The sequence below is a fragment of the Procambarus clarkii genome, chromosome 23 (assembly GCF_040958095.1).
Source record: "Procambarus clarkii isolate CNS0578487 chromosome 23, FALCON_Pclarkii_2.0, whole genome shotgun sequence".
NCBI classification, from domain to species: domain Eukaryota; kingdom Metazoa; phylum Arthropoda; class Malacostraca; order Decapoda; family Cambaridae; genus Procambarus; species Procambarus clarkii.
Window position 1 is genome coordinate 27,963,369 of NC_091172.1, and position 23,334 is coordinate 27,986,702.

The 23,334-nt window shown below is 38.5% G+C and overlaps 1 protein-coding gene across 30 annotated transcripts in view; it reads left to right on the plus strand.

Annotated features, from left to right (window-relative positions):
- Positions 1-23,334, plus strand: part of heph (polypyrimidine tract-binding protein 1 heph) — a 378,342-nt gene that overhangs the window by 344,800 nt on the left and 10,208 nt on the right. For 12 of the 30 annotated variants that reach the window (XR_011229447.1, XM_069330008.1, XM_069330018.1 and 9 more), the window contains 9 exons: positions 524-673; positions 2,339-2,485; positions 3,176-3,316; positions 12,259-12,310; positions 17,195-17,253; positions 17,547-17,712; positions 19,276-19,365; positions 21,317-21,382; positions 21,853-21,983. Coding sequence is in view for 29 of the 30 variants with exons in the window: in XM_069330008.1 (XP_069186109.1) it covers positions 524-673; positions 2,339-2,485; positions 3,176-3,316; positions 12,259-12,310; positions 17,195-17,253; positions 17,547-17,712; positions 19,276-19,365; positions 21,317-21,382; positions 21,853-21,983 (1,002 nt within the window). In the remaining variant the exon portion in view is untranslated. The remainder of the gene's footprint in view (positions 1-523; positions 674-2,338; positions 2,486-3,175; positions 3,317-12,258; positions 12,311-17,194; positions 17,254-17,546; positions 17,713-19,275; positions 19,366-21,316; positions 21,383-21,852; positions 21,984-23,334) is intronic. The other 18 variants (XM_069330025.1, XM_069330010.1, XM_069330019.1 and 15 more) reach the window with 8 other exon arrangements.

Below are 23,334 nucleotides of genomic sequence, written 5' to 3' on the forward strand. Positions count from 1 at the left end.
CATTTTAATCGGGTCCAATAATTTAGATTATTAGAGCCAGGGGCCTGACAGCTGAGTGGACAGCCCTTCGGATTCGTAGTCCTGAGGTTCCGGGTTCGATCCCCGGTGGAGGGGGAAACAAATGGGCAGAGTTTCTTTCACCTTGATGCCCCTGTCACCTAGCAGTAAATAGGTACCTGGGAGTTAGACAGCTGCTACAGGTTGCTTCCTGGTGATATGTAACCAAAAGGGGGCCTGGTCGAAGACCGGGCCGCGGGGACGCTAAGCCCCGAAATGACCAAGATAACCTCAAGATAGGCACACAACAATAATAAATTCACCAAAAATGGTTTGACTCCAGGGTCTCCTCCCTCCCTCCCTCCATCCCCACGTACCCCTCGCACCCCTCGCTTCCCGTCATTCCCGTCGTCTCATGTGTCGTCTTGGAAACTTGGCCTCCTATTTTGGAAGAAGACACATTATTTTGATACATATATAATCATGTATGTGAAACAATGCTATTATGTTTAATCTTCTTTTTCAGGTGAAATTAGACACGAAGAACCCTGGGGCCCCGTCCCGCGTGATCCACATCCGCAACATCCCCAACGAGGTTACTGAAGCCGAGATCGTCCACTTGGGTATCCCATTCGGCAAGGTCACCAATGTCCTCGTCCTTAAGGGCAAGAACCAGGTATGTATTCAGCAGTCCACACCATCCTGTTTCCATACCATAAACCCTTTGCATTCTCCTTTCATGGTAGCTACGCTCTTTCCCTTTACCTTTAGCCGCATTTGCTTGATGAGCATTTAGGATTGGACAAAAACGTTTAAAAAGCACATCATCGAAGGAGTCCAGGAGCATTGATCATACTTTTTATCACTAATGTTTAATACGTGTTTAGGCCGTAAGATTTGTACTTTAATAATCAAGTTATATGTACACCGTAGTGACGTTAGATTAGCAAAATTTAACGTTAGGTTGCCAAGATGGTAAAGTGGACATCTTGGGATGGTTCATTTGAGAAATGGTAAATGATGAATCCTTTCATACATCACCTTAACTTGTTACCCGTTTGCCTCCTGGGAGAAAGTTCCGCTAATATTAAGTTGTGGAGGAAAAAATTACCTTTTAAAAGTTGTGAAGTGTTGGGCAAGTTTCCTAGGGGGAATGTTTTGTGGTGTAGATGACAAGGATTTTTGGCTTAGAAGGTTAAAAGTTATTAGAAATGGTTTGAGGTGTACTCACATGGTGTGTTTCCGTAGCTGATGGGATTCTTGTAGTTTGGATATTACATGAGAGTATCCGAGTATCCGTCTCATGATATATTTGTCTTGGTGAAAAGCTGAGTCATTTGTCAAAGGTTTGGTAAACTAGTCATATTGCTTTGACAAATAAGATTGTGCTGCGATTTTAAGTACTCGTTCCTTACTTCCCTCACTTCACCAGCGCTTAACCATGGTGCCTTGTTTCCAATTGTGCTCTTTTAGCTGTTTTGCCACGTTTACATTACCTTGTAACAGTTTCGGGGCTTGGCGTCCCCGCGGCCCGGTCATCGCCGCGGGGGCGCTAAGCCTGGAAACAAGCAAGAACCAGGTATGCGCTTTATTACACATGCTGGTTCTTCTACCAAAAATGAGGTGCTCTCCCGTGTTTGTTAAATTAATGCAGTCGAAAAATGTTTTTTGCAGTCTCTTGTTCTTGGCCATAGTGTTGGAAAATCTCCTTTTCCACACTTTCAGTTCTTCTTGGTTATGCCCCAGCTAGCGCTAGTAATGGTTTAAAAGCACATAACCTGAGGCCCCTTATGATAGCAACCTGAAGGTCCCTATCAGGACAGCATAACTATCACTACCTGATTTGTCGGATCAAGACCTTCGCCATCTCTTCCCGGGAACTTTACAATATTGCCTGTTTAGTACTATATGAACGGAATTCTTCTGGTAACAACTGTAAATTAATGGCGAAGATATTGTCAACAGTTCTAGTTTCGTGTGATTAGGTGCTTCTAAAGTAGTGTACTTGTCGTTATATTTGCGCTTACATAATCCCACACCGAGGTGTTTTTGTTTTCAGCATTCTTCGCTTTCGTTGCCTTTAAATTCGGATTAAATGTTTATTTGAAAAATAAATGTTCGTCTAATTTTCAATCTCTTATCCTAAATAATTTCCCTCGTTTACCTTTTGTCTTAAATTGATAAGAAATATTGTTTGTTTTATTCTCAGTTTCTGGCTTATTTACTATATATGGAACTATATACCTCATAGTTCATCAAGATTAGTTTATATATTTTGCTTGTCTCCTTCATAAGGCATTTGGTAATTGATTATTGACAAATTGATTTCCTTTTATTGCAGGCGTTCTTGGAAATGTCCGACGAAGTGTGCGCCACCACAATGGTTAACTACTTCACCAACTGTACCGCCCAGCTGCGTGGCCGCGCCGTCTACGTCCAGTTCTCTAATCACAAGGAGCTAAAGACCGACCAGACTCACTCCAACGCGGTGAGTCCTGACGCACAGCTGATGCTCTCCTTCCAGCTCTTACTGGTGGAGGGTGAAGCTTGCTGTTGGTGGGAGCTGTGATACGCGTAAGATTTAGGTTCCACTCCACGGCTGAAGCTTGACGCCTGAGCGTTATTGTAAACTTAGTTATTGAGCTTGATTATTCAATGATTAATGCCGTAATTTAATCAGGCTGTGCGAGTCTGCTGCCCACCATCACGCAAGTTAAATTCATTTTAGTTTATCCATCTATGTTAGCTAGCTAAAGTTATCTATTTTCGGAATTTTAAATGTTGTTTCTTCTAACTATGATATTTAATGTAGATTTGATCAGATCACAAAAGTTGATCAAAATGTCTTCAAAGTTGGGTTAAACGGAACAATAAAATGTAATGGCTGTACTTATTATTCGAGCAGAGCACCAGTGCCTGTTGTAAGAGTTGAGATATGTTGCATTAACCATACAAGCCAACATGCTCAAAGAAAGATAAAGTAAGAAATTAACATTTCTGCATCATGATCGCTGTCGCTCGAACACAATATATGTACTAGTTATAATTTGCCAGTTTTTTTAGGCTAGTATAGTTTTCCTGCTGTTCAGAAAGTTTTCATTCCATTCATCAGGCATTTACAGCCTCGCATAGTGATTTCTGGCATCAAGCAGTGAAAGTATTTATGTTTATTCTCCAGCAGAATCCTAGTGCACAGGCGGCGCTACAGGCAGCCCAGGCCCTGGTCAATCAGACGGATACTCAGGGTGGCCCCAACACTGTTCTGCGCGTCATTGTCGAGCACATGATCTACCCAGTCACCCTTGATGTTCTCTATCAGGTAAGATATATCTTGATGCCTTTGTGCCTTTCTGTGTGCTGTACTCGTACTATATTGTGTGTATTTTCAAGACCAGCTGGAACTTTATTCTCGTATGTAGAGCTCATTAGCTTCTCAGTTGATGCGCTGCGCTCTTCGGGTAAGTGTAGTTAGTGAGTTCTTGCCTCTTTAACATCTCTCCTCGTAGTACTCACAAAGCCTTTGTTAGTGTACCATCCCCACGCAGTATCTTGGTTCGTTGACATGACATGTTAAAGAATTTCAGATATACAGATACGTCTTTACAAAAAGTGTTTTTGTGGGTTTATTCAGGAGGTAAGTTTACGTTCGAAGGTCGCCTAAATGGTTAGGATTGTGTATCTTTGACAGTGATAGATGCGTAGGGTTTGACCTTTGATCTTGGTCTCATGATCCAGAGAAGTCTATACTCTGTGCCCGCCATCCTTATACTGTATGTACAGATGTGGATGGTTTGCGTGAGATTCCAGATTGACGCTTCAATATTAAAGTTAAACCGAACACAAGGCAATAATAAACGTAAATACATAACCCTGTACCGCGGTTTTCAAGAACAATAATGTATACACAATTTGAAAAACGTAAAATATTAACAGTTTGGCTTGTTTCTTTTCTGACAAATAACGTGTGTACATGTAATTAGTGGCCCTCGCTACTGGTTAAGTGCAGTGTAATTTTTGTAATTTATCTCTCTCAATTGTTATTTAAAGACGCGAGATAAATGCCAGCAAATAAAAATAACTTCATAAGTAATTGAACGTTTATAATTGAAAACAATTTCAGATACGTTAGACAAGAAATAACTAACAATAGTTTATCACTTAGTATAATTATACCTAGCAATGTAGTTTGCACAAATCTTAAGTACAGAACATGACAGCATTCAATTGCAGCAGTATATAAAAGGTAGAAAATAATAGTATACCACTAATACCTTGAGGTTACCTTGAGGTGCTTCCGGGGCTTAGTGTCCCCGCGGCCCGGTCGTCGACCAGGCCTCCTGGTTGCTGGACTGATCAACCAGGCTCTAATGAGTATATATGTATATATACTAATGAGTATAATCATAAATTGTGCACCATAAAAACTGCTTGACCCTTTTTGAAATGTTGCTGATCAAATTAGTTTTGACATTTAAAAAAAAATTTAACGTTTCTAACGGCAAACTTTTAATGCAGGAAAATATATAAATTTGAAATAACTATCATAACCTAAATATATATAACATGGCAATCCAGAAATAGCCTCTGCATTTTACAGTTAATTTGTTAGGCAGGGTGAAGAATGGGCGAGGGCAGCCAGGGGTGATCCACCTTGATATGTGGGTCGCCTAGTTGACCCACATATTGTCACTACATATTGTCCCTACATATTGTCCCTACATATTGTTTCATATTAACACTCGATCGGCAACATTTGAAAGGGTGAGTTAATAGCGCACGGAATGTAATGTAATTGATGGCGGCATTACACGCATGTAATGTTACCTATATAAATAGTAGATATTGAGTAATGAAGAGTTGTTAAATAATGAAGACAGGTTGATCTGGGATGACCTGCGCGTGATAGCTGTCCCTGCTTGCTAACTGATGAGTTCTGTGAAATATGTGAATTGCCACGTGTATATAGATATAATATATATATATATATATATAAATATATATAGTAAATATATATGTGTTGTAACCCATATGTAACTCCTTTTTTGTAACAAAGTTCAAATAAAGTAAATATATATGTGTACATACAAAAGAATGGGGGTGGTAGGAGAAGATAATATTAGTGTTCAGTGAGAAACCACAAGGTCTCCTGAATACTTTTTATTTTCTTCTCCGAGGCTATGGGTCCCCACATTGGCACCAGAGGTGGTACCCTCACAAACTTTTATATATATATATATATATATATATATATATATATATATATATATATATATATATATATATATAATATATATAATATAAAAACCTTCCGGTACCGGGAGGAAGGTTTGTGGTGTAGGAAGTTGTAACCAAGGTGAGAGGCAGTGGAGGGGTGTTGTGGGCGATAGGATGAACTGGTTTAACTCATCTTTGGCAGTGACATTATTCGCTGTGCGAGTATATAAAAGTATGGATGAAAATGCTACAATTTCAAGACTTGAAAATGGGAAGATGAGCCTTGTTTACAGGAAGTGTGGGGGGTAGCATTGTTGATACAAGTGTGAGAGGTCGGTGTAAACTGTGGCCAGCTGCCGCTGTGGGGGGTCCTGGCCCCTGTCATTCTTGGGTTAACTGCAGAGTTGTTTGGAAGAATTGCTAGGGCAATTACGAGATTTTAGGGAACAACGCAAACCTTTTTTCCTTTATTTCTCGGAATGTCTCTGAGACATTCAGTACATTTTCTCGAGCTTTGTTTTCATGACGGTAATTTTTATAAACTTTTGCCCGTACTCATCGAGCGTCCCAGTTTGCGATATTCCCCCCTCAAACCCCCCCCCCCCCCCCCACCCCCCATCAATTTGTCCCCATTTCCTCCCTGCACATGTCACTCAATATTCTCTTCCGCGATACCAAACTCGGCCATAGGTAACCTAACGCTAAACCGATTCACTGGAAATTTATGATTGATGAGGGAGTCAACTTACACACCTGTTATTTATGCTGCTAATAAACTAGATTTACTCAGGCATCATTCTCTGCCTAATGCCAAGTAATAAGCTCTTGTGTCCAGTTAAATTAACACTGAAGTCGTCCTTGTGCGCCTGTGAGTGACTCGTTTAAATGTTCCCATGGCGTGTAGCGTGTTATTGGTAGTTATAATCTTACATACATCACACTAAAACAGGTAGCTTACTTTGGTTATACAGTATTGGAAAATTTTGTAGATACAAAGACCTCGTGAAAAACGAATTAGTTGGTGATAGCGTCGATGGTTTAGTCACGCTTGGGGGCGAGTGGCGATCGCGCACTCGTTAAGGTAATATTAGGTAAACTACGAGCAAATTACAGACCGCTTAAATTGGTGTTGTAATGTGCCTCGGGTCTTTCTGGGTCCCTTGCGCTAATAATAGATACATGGACTCTGGAAAGGTTATATTGTTTAGTGTGTTGTTCACTGGCAGGATGTCACAGCACAATAAAATCCCAAAAAAAATTGCGAATAAAATCATAGTGGTCAGAAAGCCATACTTGTATATTTATTTCTGACAGTATTACGCAGGCATTTGTATTGCGAACATCTGAACCGATGTTAGTATGTACTCACAAGTAATGTCTTATTGCTTTTCCACTTTGCTGGAGAAAGTGGGATGGGTGCCGAGATGACAAGTGGGAGCCACTGTGATAGGATGCGACTCTTCCTCCCGCTGGATATCGACCTGGCAGATCCTTTGATAGGATATCGGCCCTCCTCCAGGGGAAAAGGGTGTGGGATGAGAGGCGGAGAGTAAGGGGATTGTGTGTTGTGCCGGGGGGCAGCAGCAGTATCAGGTAATGGAAATACTGCCGCAAGGATGATGGTGTACCTACCCAATAGCGACACCACTCCTTCACCTTACTCCAGTATAGACAGGTGGACTCAGGGGGCCACCTCACTTGAAGAGGTGTGTGCAGGTGTTAGGAGGTATGGAATACATTGTTGGAAATGTTGCGGTGGTGTGGTAATGTGGAACAGATTATGCGGAAATGGGGAGGTAGACGAGCCCACCCATCACTGCCCCTGCCACCCGACCCTTGCCTAGACACCATCCACTGTGCTTCATTTACTGAAAGACGGGTACCTTACCGGAAATAGTTGTCACTTTGCAACAGATAGCTCGTACATCTGGAACACACAGCAGGCATCACTTTGTACATTTATAATGAATAATCCATTGACGTTATCGTAGTTCTAAATCAATATGGCTATGACTTGTTAAAATTTCCCGCTGCCTTTACGTTCGAAGTCTTGTTCCCCGTCTTTCGCCGTCGTGTGTACAACCCAAGCTACCTATTGTAACTAAACTTAAAAAAAAACACCGAGAAAGAGAGTCCCCCTCCTCTCTCTTTGCGAGAAGGGGAAAGTTATCTGGCGGCCGTCTGGACAGCGCTCGAGTCATAGTCCTAAGTGCCCGGTTTCTATTTCTGGTCGAACAACTGGCATTTTCTCCTGTTCACCTAACCGTTAATAGGTACCTGGGAGTTGGCTTCTATGGGCTGCATCCTGGGGACGTGTGTCTAAGACATACATATACTGTAGTAGATAGATATGAGGAAAATAGACCCGAAGTCTGTGCATTAGGCGATTGACGGTTAGAAAAGTGGGGTCCAAGAGCTAACAGGTCGATCCTACAGGATCTCTTTCGTAAATAAATAAATAGTAAATACACACAATAAATAAGTAAAAAGTAAATACACACTATATATCATAATTGTTTTGAAGTGCCGTGTTTATATGCCTTTCTATTTGTTATCCGTTAATACTTTGTACTGTATTTAGATAGAGAATGCCCTGGATTTTTTTTGTCTTTATGGAACGATGATAATACAGTACTGTAGTACGACATTGACTAAATTAAACATAATGTATATTTCAACATTACACGTCTCCTGGGCCAAGTAGATGCGAATATTTCGGGAATACAAAAAATGCATTTCTGTTGGGAAACTGATATCGGAGTAGAGCCCGACCTTGGTGAGAAGGGGCCGTACATTGAAGCCAGGGGAATTATGGATTTCCAGAGCTGTGTGGCGAAGAGTGAATTGGAGAGGAAGAGGAAACATGATTGGCCAGGGAATGGGGAAGAAAACGCGACTGTCAAGACGCGTTTTGTAGGTGTTGGTGGGCAGTAAAGTAGAAACTACTCTTGGTTTGGAAAATCTAGTGTGTTGAAAGGTACCCATACTGTAAGGGGGGGGGGGTTATTACCATCCTCCCTTCCCTGCTGGGATAGCCCAGCAGCTGAACATAATGCTGATCTGATCTGACAGTGTAGACCACCTTTGATTAATGCGTCGGGTAGGTAAACAATAGTCCCCAAAATGAAAGTCGTGCTTTAATTATTGAAATCTGTAAAGTAAAAATAATTAAGGGTAAGTAAAAAAAATTGTTAAGGGTATACTGTATATTTCCACAGCAGTTACTGGTGTTGATGACGTAGGTTGCTTTATATCGTGTCAACGCGCACAACCAGCTTTGTTGCCTCTGGTCATGCTCGTGGTTACCGTGTTTGTTAGGATTCAGCATTTTAATGTTGTTTTCGAATTAGCTACTCTAAACGAAATGTCCATGTAGCACGGGCTATAGTGAGCCCGTAAGATTTGAATACATTTCGTCTGGTATTTGAACCGCTAAGCCCTTGGATCGGAATACCACTGACAGTGAACGCTGGTGGGGAGGGGGAGAAGCGGGGTGAAACTCCCGTCATCATTGTATTGCTTTAAAAATAGATATTAATTTCTCGGCAACATGAGTGTGCAAGTGTGTGCAAATCATCAGCAGAAGGCGTTAGGTATATTAATTACGAAGTGACTTCCTCTCGGGAGGCCAAAACTCCTTGCTCGGCGTACTCGCTACTTATATGACGTGACTCCTCAATCTTAGACACATTTCCAAACCAATATCCGACGAGCCTCGCGCATTGGAGGGAAGGCCTTGTCGATTCGCAGCCCTTGCTGGTCCCCTCCCTCCATGGCTCTCCCGATGCTCCAGATAGATGTATCAGGCGCCTGACAGCTGGGTGGACAGCGCTTCGGATTCGTAGTCCTGAGGTTCCGGGTTCGATCCCCGGTGGAGGTGGAGACAAATGGGCAAAATGTTTTTCACCCAGATGCCCCTGTTACCTAGCAGTAACTAGGTACGTGGGAGTTGCTACGGGCTGCTTCCTGGGAGTGGAGGCCTGGTCGAGGATCACATTATTGTGTGTGATATAAGACGTGGAGGGGAGTGATAGTAATATAGTTGGAGTGTTAAGAGGAAGCACTCCTGTGTTAGGAGAGGCTAACAGTTCAACATAGTGAAATTTGCATGCACAGATTGAGTTGTATGCACAGATTGATGATGAAGTGGCACAGGCATGAATAGCCCGTAATGTATACACTGCTCGGTGCCCCTCTTATAGGCTGGAATGTGGCACTGTGTAATGATACACCTCGGGCCATTGCACAGGTCAGATTCCAATAACGATTGGAATCATAAATAACTTGACATTCCATATCGCATTTTAAGACCACGCTCATGGCCCACTTTTTCTACTGCATCATTCGTACCATTGCGAACCACTGATGTTCTCCCTTAACCAATTGAATACTGATGCGAACGGATGGGGAGTAGAGATAGAGAATCCGTAACTAGTAGTGTAGCCCCCCCCCCCTCATTTACTCTTAAATTGCTGGAAAAATTTGCTCAAGAATTTAAAGGATTTGTTATAAAGAAAATAAAAGGCGTAATTTTACGTTAGATGGATCTGCAACAATTAATACAAGACTAAGAAATATAAAGCAAGCTGTTGATCATTTTTCGCCATGGTAGGTGCAAATTTTTTTTCATGAAATATAGTGCAGGATGCTATTTTCTAGCCGGTTCCCTACCTGCCCAATAAATATGTTCTTGCGGACAAATTAATGTGGCAGACGTCATCAAATGTGTAATGCTCGTGTTGGTCCGCTTGAAATAAGTATGGATTAATGGACGTGGTTCAGCTCTTTTCAAACATTGGGGAAAATGTGGGTACAACGTCGTAGCATGTGGGCGGTAGCTGGAAAGTAACTTTTACATGTGATTAAACCTTCCCATGTGTCAGAAGACTAGACGAAATGGAGTAAGTTAGACTGATATTTAACTGTACTCCTGCCATATCTCTAGAATATTTAACTGTACTCCTGCCATATCTCTAGAATTATTAGAGTTGGATTAACCCCCCCCCCCTGACTCCAATGACCGGCCGGGGGGGGGGGTGAGAATGGATACCCGCAGACGACCGTGCGCCGGGAACATCAAAACGCACTGTCATTAGAATAATTTCAACTACTACTTTCCTATCCACACTGCCAACCAAAACTAATTAAATTAATTATCTTCTCATCTCCCCCCCCATCCGGATTGAAGGATGAATCCCCCCCTCCTCCCCCCTTCGGATTGAAGGATAAACCACACACTTTAAATTAGCATCATTTTTGGAAAATTATTTCATTTTCTCTGCTTGCATATAGAAACGTTGTTGCAGTTGAATCTTCAGTCACTCGTATAGCGTTAGCGTTGTATCGAGAACGGAGAGTGGCGAGGCATGAGAGGAATGGGTTGGGTATGGTAACTACAGTGTTGTCTTACGAGTCTGTCACTGGTTCCCTACCCCCTCGTCCAATCAATTAGCTAGATAAATTGAGGTGGGAGTTGTGAGCAGAACTTGGTGGAGGATATTTACAAGTTGCTCGAAGCAGTGTATTAATCAGGCAAGTTTTTATTGGCGTTGGAAGGATGGTTGCCCGTCTGGTGAGATTGGGTCGACGGGAGAATAGGGAGGAGGCTTGGTGGTTATGTCATCTGACTGTCAAGTTTTTTTTTTATGAGAACGGTGGGTGTTCTGCGTCCATTTTAAATGTTACAGCAACCATGCTTGAGATACGAAGAGCATGGAATAAGTTCGGGCTTATTGGGATGGAAATATGACGTCGACAAAGCTAATAATACCAACGTTAACAAATATTAACATTGGATGAAGCCATCGAGAGGAAGGGCAGACATAATTACAGTGGATGGTGGTGTCGGCGAGGTGGTGTGTGTGGTGGGTCTTGGCAGGGGACGCCTTTGAAGCTGTTTTTCACAAGGCTGCCCGTTAATAGTTCGCGGGTGTCGAGAGCGACGCTACCAGAGCCTCCTTCAATTTACGTTTAATTAAATATATTGTGGTGCACGGGGCGGAGGGTGTGATATGGCAGATGCTTTGACAGTGACACGACAGCTGCGATATGTTGACAGGTTGGGCCGCGCACAGCGTCGCTGCCATCCTCCAACAAGTTTGCTATCACACGCCAGATAGCAACGCCCTCCCCCTCCACCCTTTTCCTCCTCCGCCACAATTTCCATTGCAGGATGCATCTTTGTCTTGAGGTCTAACACATGGTCTCTGGCTGCTGCTCAGCACCCCCCCCCCCCCTCCCCCTTCTCCTCTCACTCATTCTCTCGCTCGCGCTCTCAAGCTCGCTCATTCTTGTCCTCCTCTACCCTACCTCTAGGTAAAATGCACCCATGGAAGGATAAAACGCAGAAACTCACTTTGTTTCCCAAAGCCTTTACTTATTAATGATGCTGAGAGGATTGCATGCGATAAACTAACTCCTTGACGTGTTGATATTCATTAACTGGTATACTGTACTAGGTGTTGGTCATACAATGTAATAAACACATAATAGTGGTTTTCCTGCAGGCAGTCGTTGTTGCGTCAAAGTGTGCTAATGTAATACGTTATATAAAATGTCCAATGCTGGTATTATGTAGGTTTTTCTGGAAGAGATTTATTCTCTTTGAAGTGACTTGTATTAAATGGATCTATTTAATATTTTTGTTGTTCTAGGGGCGTTCTTTGTCGTCACTTGTTGAAATACAATAGTGTATATGAAATATAGAGTATGCCTTTTCTATAATAAGGTATAGGGCAGCGAGTATAGTATAGGAGGAGGTAGGTCTTTTATGGCAGTGTTCATACAAAGGATAATGAAATATTGATCATGCGGGCCAGGCCACAGGCACGGTCTGTACCAGCTACCTCGCCAAGTGTGGATGGCAGTCACATGCGGGTTGCCGATGCCCACCTGCTCTATTACGTACTAAGGTTCAAAGGCGTATTAAAAAGCAATGAGATCAATCGTGGTAGTAGTTACTGTACACGAAATTGTTATATATATTTAGTGATTAATAATTTGCAGTCCTTACCCATTACTACAAATATTTGTATATTATCATTTCAGATCTTCTCCCGCGTCGGCAAAGTGCTCAAAATCGTTACCTTCACAAAGAACAGTAAGTTCATGTTATTTGTACAAAGAGTTGCAACTTTTCAGTATATTATATTACACATAAGTGTAAAAGATACGAAGGAGAATCGACAGTATGGAGTTTTTCATGTGAGCAACAGCAGGATGTGTTAGACATAAAACATATGTTGAAGTATCATACCAGTCTAGTTTCAACTGAAAGGCGTGAGATATAAGGAAATATTAAAGCTCTCTTCACTGGATTGTTGAAAAGTTATTATCGTATGAATTGGAAGCGCTGTGAGCTTGTTGGAATTTTTGTTTGTTTTAAATAGGGTACAAGGATAAACAAACATATGCAGACGAGGAGTCACAATAACGTGGCTGAAAAATGTTGACCAAACCACACATTAGACAGTGAAGGGACGACGACGTTTCGGTCCGTCCTGTACCATTCTCAGTATGTGTATATATATATATATATATATATATATATATATATATATATATATATATATATATATATACAGGTATAATGTATGTGTATATATATATGTATATATGTCGTACCTAGTAGCCAGAATGCACTTTTCGGCCTTCTATGCAAGGCCCGATTTGCCTAATAGGCCGAGTGATTTTCTTTATTTTGAATAAATTGTTTCCAATTAGTTTATTTGAATTAGTAATATTATATTATATTAGGAACATAAATTATTGAGTTAGTTGTGTTAGTTAAGGTTAGGTAAGGTTGGTTAGGTTCGGTCATATATCTACGTTGGTTTTAACTCGAATTTCTACAAATTAACTTATAATTAATCATATGGACAGATTTATAATGTTATAAGAAAAGAATTAAAAAAAATATATAAAATCAGGAAAACTTGGCTTATTAGGCAAATCGGGCCTTGCATAGTAGGCCGAGTACGGTGTTCTGGCTACTAGGTACGAGATATATATATGTATACATTTATTTTCGTGATATACACACATATATATACATATTTCATATTGGTGCGGAGTCTTGAAGTGGGTAGAATATAGTTGTGCATTAATTGGCTGTTGATTGCTGGTGCTGACTTTTTGATGTGTAATGCCTCGCAGATGTCGAGCCATTAGCCACGTCGAGCTATCGCTGTATCGATGATTTGTGTGTTAAAACTTCTCTGGTGATGGTCTGGTTGTGGGAAGAGATATGTTCCTTAATGGAGCCCTGTTGCTTATGCATTGTTAATTAACAATTAACATCACCTTATGCATTGATAATTAACAATGTTAATTGTTAATTAACAATGCATAAGCAACAGGGCTACATTAAGGAATATATCTCTTCCCACAACCAGACCATCATTAGAGAAGTTTTAACAAACAACACACAAATCATCGATAGATACAGCGATAGCAGGCGGCTCGACATCTGCGAGGCATTACACATCAAAAAGTCAGCATCAGCAATCAACAGCCAATTAATGCACAACTATATTCTACCCACTTCAAGACAACGTACCAATATAAAAGCATCAAGAGGAAGTATGGGCCAATAGGCCCTTCCAAGTTACTATACTTCCATTCTTATGCTCTCATATCCAATTAATACCCATTGTTTTGTGTTCTGTCTTGTATTTGTCACAAGTTTGTTTGCCACACCCAAAACTGTTATACCTTATCACCTCACCCAAATGCGAGTGTGTGTGTGTATTATATATATATTGTATATATTATATATATATATATATATATATATATATATATATATATATATATATATATATATATATATATATATATATATATATATAGTGTATATTGTATATATTATATATAGTGTATATTGTATATATTATATATATATATAGTGTATATTGTATATATATATATATTATATATATATTTATATATTATATATATATAATATATATATTATATATATATATATATATATATATATATATATATTATATATATATATTATAATATATATATCATATATATATATATATATATTATATATATATATATTATAATATATATATATCATATATATATTATATATATGATATATATATCATATATATATATTATAATATATATATCATATATATATATCTATATATATATCGATATATTATAATATATATATCATATATATATATATATATATATATATTATATATATATATATATATATATATATATTATAATATATATATCATATATATATTTTTTATAATATATATATTATATATATATATTATATTATATAGGGGGGTACCACAACTGGTGCAATTATAGGGACCCACAGCCTCAGAGAAGGGAACACAGAGCATTCAGGGAAAAAACTTGCAATTTAACTCTGAATACGTAAGAGTGTTCACTTCTCCTACCACCCCCCTTTTTTATTATATTTATATATTTTATTATATTGATTATATTATATATATATATATATATATATATATATATATATATATATATATATATATATATATATATATATATATATATATATATATATATATACATATATACATACACATAGACACACACATACAGTGCATATAAAAGTACCACATTGCTTTAATAGTGTATTTTGCTTCTAAGGCAGTCAATGCATCTGACAGCCTGGAACATCTTGAGGTGAGATAGTGTTTTGCATGTAAGGTAAGGGGAATACATAGTCTGGTAGATGTGAGGAACAGGTTTGGCGAGTCAGGCTGCAGACCTCAGGTGCTGATGTCTTCCATTAGGTGGGGTGTACACCTCAGTGTTGGTAATATGGCAAAGTTATTGTTTTGTATGCTTATATTAGGTCTTTTTTTCTTTGATGAGGATTGCTTATAAAATTTGGAATGTGCTGTCAGTTGCAAAAATAAATATGTGTTCCTCAAGCATTTTCTTAGAGCCATGATTAGCTTGGAAATAGTTTTTCTTAGCTTGGAAATTTTCTTAGAACCACATCATGATTAGCTTGGAAATAGTTTTTCTTAGCTTGGAAATTTTCTTAGAACCACATCATGATTAGCTTGGAAATAGTTTTTTCGGGCTCCTGCTTGTAGGTGAAAGCTGTTTACTGCTGATTTTTTTTAGAAAGCTTCAAATCCTTTTAGTTTTTACTTCAATAGTTCATCTTAAAAATTACATTATTAGTTTTCCCCAGGAACATTTGTCTGGATTGGTCTACCATCAGGTCCCCAGCTACTGCTGGATGAACTGCTCCATTTCAGGAATGGAGCATTATTCTCTCTTGCTAATTTAGAGAGAATACCCTATACACTATTTAACTGTATGCCTGTAAGAAGTAATGTAGTACATTACAGTACAGTTTTTTGAAGTCTGGTATATAAGGAGGGAGAGCAACGATGCTGTCCCAGATGGCCAGTCTGTTTATGTAGGTGCTATTTTAAAGCGTGTTTATCAGCAACCTACCCTACCCTACCACATCCTCCCTGTTTCTACTATTGCCTTGAAATAATATTTGGTTTCACTACAGTACTTAAAATGAAGAGAATTATACAATGAATTATAAATTTCATCTGTTTAAAAAAAAAGGTAGCGATTTTAACAAAAGGCCAATTAAACTGATCATAGAGAATACGTACCTGAACAGTCCGAATAATTATCAGATCTATACTTGTATTATTATCCGGCCTGGCCTCAGGCCGGACTCTGGGAGTAGAAGAACTCTCGGAACCCTCTCCAGGTATGTACACGTTAGGACTGAGGGGATACCTCCTCTGGCTAGGCTTCTTGGTAAAATGATCTGGTCAATCAATCAACATCAACATGTTCCCTGAACGTGTTCTCATGTTCATGTTCAACATGATCACGTGGTCTCATGAACATGTTCGCTAAATATGATTGCATTATGATGTTTGCACCTGCAGTCTATAGAATACAATTTCGGAAATTTCAAGCATATACAATAATTTAGGCATATTGCCCAGGTCAGAAATTTCATCTCCCTTTAATGGAGTAGTGCAAAAGTATTCGATGCATGCGCTTAAATGTAGGCTAACTTTAACTATAAGAGCCAAGTTGCAAAAAGCCTGGATTCATTAAACATACCTAAATTAGAGACTGCAGAGATGTCATACGATCACATAAAATTGTGACAGGAATAAACACAGTTAATAAAGGAAACAAGGGAATTTTTAAAACAAATTTGAGAAGTTGGAAATGCTTATGATCAAAAAGAGCTGAACACATACAACATACAGTATAATAATACTCTTTATGAACAGTCGTAGTCTCTGAATAAATTTAGAGGGTGGCAAATGTCAAAATGATCAAACTTCAAAATATCACATGCTAAAATCTTTATGGAAAACTGGACAGTAATAGCATAGCTCGCCTGTAACTGTACTAGGGTAATTAAACACATCTGATTCAACATTTGCTTATTTAATATTCAATTTGTGCATCTATGTTTAAAAGACTTTCACTTTTGTATGAAGTACAAAATGTTGATTCAACAACTTTTTTTTCCTCTTCCTCGTGTGTAATTACAAGATGAGTGCTATGCTCATGGTGTCCTGTCTTCCCAGTATTCTTTGCCATATGATGCTTTGAAACTCCTGATGGTTTTGGCATCCACCACCACCTTGTTCCAACCATCTGGTTGTTGGTCTTTCTGCCAACAGCAAGAATACTCTTAATTTTTTGGCATCTTTCTTTTTTTAGTTTGAATCTCTGACCTCTTATTCCAGAAGCAGTTTTGATGCATGCCTTGGAACCTTTTCCAGTTTATTTATGTGCTGCTTGAGATATGGCACTATACCTCTGCATATTCAAATTTTGGTCTCTCAAGTCATGAACAGTTTTAGTATTGCACCATCCATATATTTAATTAATAGCAAATCTGAAGTGTGTGCACTTACTTGTCATTTTTAAATTTTCAAAATGTGTGTAAAATATATTATGGTTTTCTTTACAGATACATTCCAGGCCCTGATACAGTACCCCGATGTAGTTACTGCTCAGGCAGCCAAAATGGTGAGTTCACTGGGAAAAATTAATATATAGTATTATTGGTTATTTCAAAAAGATAAATTCCTATATTAATTTCTGTAAGATTTTTTTCCTATAAAATTATAATGCCTTTAAGAATAATTTCAGTAACTCGAATGAAGAGACTAGTTGATTAAGTAATTGCCTGTACATCTATACAAGTATCATGAATCAATCTTTCATTACTTTTTACTTTTTAGGAGCATATCTAGGGTTTTGATTCTATTTCTGAATTGTCATTTCAATTTTTCTAATCACTTGTATTAATTTGTCAACAGACTCTGGATGGGCAGAATATCTACAATGCCTGCTGTACATTACGCATAGAGTACAGCAAACTGAGCAACCTCAACGTGAAGTACAACAATGACAAATCTCGGGACTATACCAACCCCAACCTTCCAACTGGTGACCCTGCCCTGGACTCTGCCCTTGCTATTGGTGGTAAGTGGTGTACCTGCCCAGCAGTGTGGTCATCCGGCGGGCCACTCCCTGCACGCAATGTGGGCTGCTTCCCACGTGGGCCACCCTGCATGCAAAGTGGCCCATCTACCCACAAGCAACCTCAGCCCACAAGCACACTCGTAAAATAGTAACATAGAATATTATATATAATTTAATGTTTAATCATTTGGTAAACTTGTTGAATAAGTTTATAGTAAAATATAAAAAAAAAATCAAGTAACTTGAACTGTAGATACCTAGTGCAATTGGTATGATGCTTGCGCGTTACTGTGGGGCTAGGTTGTAGTGGATTCCCCTTTCCCCCCCCCCCATCTGCTCTCTTCTGGACTCCTCTTCCCCAGACTTCACCAGCCTGTCCCCCTCTTCTCTTCTCCAGACTGCTTACCAACTTTTCCACTCAATTCCTCTGTCCGCTTGGACGTTTCCCGTTGCCTTTTGTTGTTGATTTTTTATGTACAGGATTTATTTTGTTTCACATACAAAATAACTTACAAAACAATGACAAACAAACCAAACAAGACTGATCAGGACAAGTTTAAATACATTAAATTAGTTTTTTGTCTGCCTCAATTTTTTGATAAACCATTATTTTGCAATGTCAGGGGTTTATTCAGTATTTTTATTATTATTTTACCCCAAAACCTTTTCCAAAACAGTCCCTTTGTAATCCCCAGAATTTCATCCCTGGAAAGATGAGAGAGAAAATGCCATTTTGAAGGGTGACCCATTGGTTCCCTTAGCCTCCTCAAAACTGAACAAAAACCACATTGTGTCCAGTTTCACTGTAGTTATATAGGGGACAATTTTGGAAACTTTTTAGTGGTACAATGTGTGTTTATAATATATATATATGCTGGTTTTTATTGAGTTTTGTGATGAGGGAAGGAGAACCTCGAGTGAGGGAGAACCCCGTGATGTCCGTACGTAGCAGCACCTCTGCCACACATGGCCCGAGTGCACGTGACCACCATTGTCTAACACACACTGGCACACAATCGCCCTCATACTAGTCCCACAGCTTCAGTAGGGTTGGAAGCTATGCTTTTCTAATTATGAGTTGTAGCTGTTGGGATCCACCAAAGCAGTCAGAATTTTAAAGCTTCTATTTGCACTAATCCAAATGTAGAAGTTTCAGCTAAGTAGATATCACAGAGGGTGTTAGTCCTTTTTATCAATATAGAATTTTGGTGGGTGTATGTGGGCATGTTATTTACTAGCTGTGCGCTGTTGTTGTGTTAGTTAGGGGTCTTGGTGGGAATTGCATTCTCTGCTTGCCATCAAAGGCCCATAGTGCAGTAACTGCACTGATAATTGAATGAAAAATATGAATTTTAAAATATGATGGGTAACATGACACCACTAATGATGATATCCTTTCATAAGGTTCATATACCCTCAGCTTTTGAAGCTATTTCTTCATTCATTTTATCTTTGGGTTATATAATACTTGATTGGAAGTAGAGATAGCTTTCCCTGGCCAGAGGGTGTGTGTGTGGTGGGGGCTCGTGGACCCAGCCTCAGGGTGTGCTATCAATATTGTAGGTGCCCCCGGTGTGCTAGCCTCCCCGTTTGCTGCAATGCATGGACTCTCGTCGCCGCTAACCGCTGCCTATGGGGCCTCACCTGCGGGAGGTATGGTACTGCACGATTAACACTGCTGCCACTTCCACCATCCCCCTTACAGCTCCTCTCCCAGATGCTGCCTGCTTAGCACCCAGTGTTGTCCCTTATTCACTTGACCTTAAGCCAGCAAAATGTACATAATGTGTGTACATTTTGTTGAGAGCCCACTGAAAATAAAATCAGAAATGTTGACAGCTCTTTTCTAGAAAATTAATCAACTTCTGATTTTGTGAATAAAGTTTTTTTTATATATATATATATATATAATCATTTATCTGCTGAAATAATTACTGTACATTGATGCAAAATATTTTAATTATCATGTGAAAGGGTGAAGCAGCAGGTCGAAGTAGTGAGAGGTGTAAGGGGGAATCTACTGTGGTGGGTGGTGGGTGGTACCATTTGCTTTTCTGTTATTACTAATATTATCAATATATGTAGCAAGGCCAAGAGCAACCATATTGACAGTCTAGTTGGCCGTACCAAGTGGTAATGACAACTTATATTGTCAGTGTGTTTTGGCATTTGCATATACATATACTATATACATTTGTGTAAATTAATGATTTACAAGTTGAAAATTAATTTTAAATTTAACGTACTGTATAAATATGTAAAGGCATGCATAATTTACTTGGCCTTGCTTTAGCAAATGATTGTTGTGTGTAAAGTCAAAATGACATTTGTGTAATGATGGATGCAATGAGACTGGCTTTAATCAGATTGTGTTTGTAAGTGATATTAAGTGAAATTTTGATTACAGTTTTGTCTACTACAAATGTTAGTTCCATCTCAGATTAAGCTTCACCTTCACAAACTTTATCATCTTCTGGGTCTATTGGGTCCAGATATAGTACTCTGTAAAGCCAGTGTCAATCATGCAGTAGTTTTGTTAAGGGCGATTCAAAATTTAGGCTCAATTTTAATTTTAATTTTTTTTTATTATATATATATATACTTTGCTTCAAAGGTGGGATTGAAGTTTGTGTGCCCAGTGTTCTTTATTCTTATTATTTATTATTTTTTATTATTATTGAGATTAATTATTACAGATACTGTATGGTGCTAATAGCTACAGACTGATGCTGTAGGAATCCATCATTTTTATTTATAGTTTTATTTTAATGTAGAATTCCAGAATTAAGAAATGTTGAATAGGAGTAGTCAATTTATAACTATATTGTGCATAAATATCTCTGAACCATATAATGTACTGTATTCTGTTTTATTAATTCAGCTTGAGAAACCTGATTGATTAATATACAGTGTAATCACATTAAGTATAATTTCAATTTTATTTAGGATTCAATATTGTTTGTTTTATTTAATGGTGTATAAACATCTTATGTACTTTACCTAAAAGTTGCATATGCCATTATAATAATCAAATGATATTGGGGTCTGATGGAAGGGTATTTCTCTCTCATACTCACCTGCAAGTTTCCCAGCTTTTAATTTTTTCCTGAATACTTATTAAGACCTTTGTCCTCCTGTAGTCTTGGTAAACACTTACTTCCTTATCCTGTTCTCTAAATTTTTTTTTTAACCTTTTATCCCGGTTTTCAAAGAATTTTAAAAATTTTCATGTACATACAATCAAGAAGTCCCCACTGTATTTCCCCCTCCCGAAAGCTTTTTCTCATTCTAGCCCACTAGACCTGCGTTCACTCCACCCTGACCAAGATCCGGATATTATCGGGTCACTCCTGGACCTGTCTGGGGTCACTCCTGGTCATCTTGTTGCTTTCCACTGCCACCTCTCCTTGGTGTCGTTGAGTCTTCATCTTCAACACCACATGTTTTATCTTTCTTACCTTGGACTGCTGCCGTACTGTTTCTAATGCTGAGCCCTTGTCATCATCATAGCCACAAACGTGATAGCCAGCTGTTCCCGTGTTTAGCATGTCCTAAACTGACCTGACCTGACTTGGGCTCTCACTGTGTACTATCTCTGTTTCAGTTTCTTCTCTTTCAGCTCCTAATCTGAACTTACCGAACCGTACTGGCGAGAATGCTACTCCAACAGGTAGGTTAAATGTGACGGCGCGCACCTGCTATGCTTTGACATTAGGGTGAAAAACCGGGATCCTCTAACTTTCTTTTCGAGCCTTTAAATTTATTAAGAGACTCTTTTCTTACTTCCTTTACAGGACTATTGATCCTGGTTTTTACATCCTTTCCTTGTCCTTAGTACTATGCACCAGTTAATTTTTGAAAAAGGAACGTTGAATTCATTAAAGTATCTTTGCAATAGCTTTGAAATTTTTTAATCCTTGTAGAACTTTGCCTTGTACATAATAATCCGAGCAGTAATTTCGTCATTTTTCTAGACTTATGGAAATACCATATGACTAATCTAATTGTTATTTATATTTAAAGAATTTAGAGTACCTGTGATGTTGCAAGAACATTGATGAACTTAACTGGAGTTTGCTACACTGACACTAAAACTAGCAATTTTAGAAGTGTATTAACATAATTTTTAATGTGTTCCAGGCATGCCATTCACAGGTATGCCTTTGGCAGGCGTAACGCCCACAGCTGCTGCACTTGGTGCTGCTGGTATTCGTCTGCCAGGCCAACCCTCGCCCAACTGTGTTCTTCTGGTGTCCAACTTGAATGAAGAGGTCAGTTAAAATATTTTGCATCTTGGGCTATTTCTGTTTTGGCTTTGCTTACATCAGCCATGCAGATTTACTTCCTGCTATTAATACTTACCAAATACTGTACAAGCGATTTTTTTTCTCGCTACAAAAGTCAAATGGCAATTTTATTTTATTTTATAGTGTTTTGGCATGCTCAGGCTTTAGTTATAACGGATACAAATTCATGATGCCTTTTTAAAGCAAATTAGAGTATACAATGCCAAGCAGAGTATTAGTATTATGGTTCTCAAGATTTAGCTTCTATCAAGAGGCTTCTAGTAGCCTATGTAGGTAATTCTTGAAATTACCAGAATTAGTGTAGCTTTCTGTAGTATGCATAAAATTGTACCTCGTCTATTAAATATTTCAATAAGCTATAGTGTGCTATCCCAGTCTGTGTTCACATAGTATCAGAGCACATGCACTTGTATATTATTGAAGGGCTTAAATGGATGAGAATATTGCAGTGTGTGCAGCTGCACACACTACCCAACCCTGTTGACACTCTTCAACAGCTGCATGACCTCTGCTTGGATACTACAGCAGTTCGAGAGTGCTGCACTGGAGTCTTTATTATAGTTTAAACCTTTGAACCCAGTTTGTTCCAAGAATTTTCTGGCATTGCAAGCATGTGCAGCTCTTATTTATCCTGTTAATTTTCAATGCTAGCACACTCGTGAGTGATTCAAGCATGGGTCTGCCCACTGATAACTACTTATACCTTGTGAAAGGCCGTGTTTGCTGAGCCACTAGTCAGTCGTTATAGTCTTGTGTTTCTAGCCAGTCCAAGATCTTCATTACTACCCTTTTTTTTGTACAGAAGTGGCATATCCATTTTTCTATGCCAAATAAATTATAAAGCATTATCACCCAGCATTTATGTTTAAAACCTCTAGGATACACTTCATCTTCATAGATAAAACCTCATGTAAAATACTACTTCCCAGCTTACATAATATATTTGAGCTACATGCAACTTTTAACGGATGATTAAATCCTGGTGTATGTATAACTGGGTTTCTAGGGCCCCGTTTGTTATATCTGACTAATTAATGAAGGGAACAATTGCTTCCATATTTGTAACTCAAGTAACTTGGTTATACATTACCCAGGAGTTGTTTATTTTTTTATTTTTAATAAACATTCTCTGGATCAAGATTTGTTTATATTCAGCATTCACTTACTAATGCTGTTTTTCTATGTATCTAATATTTATATATATATATACATGTATATATATATGTATATATATATGTATATATATATATGTATATATATATATGTATATATATATATGTATATATATATATGTATATATATATGTATATATATA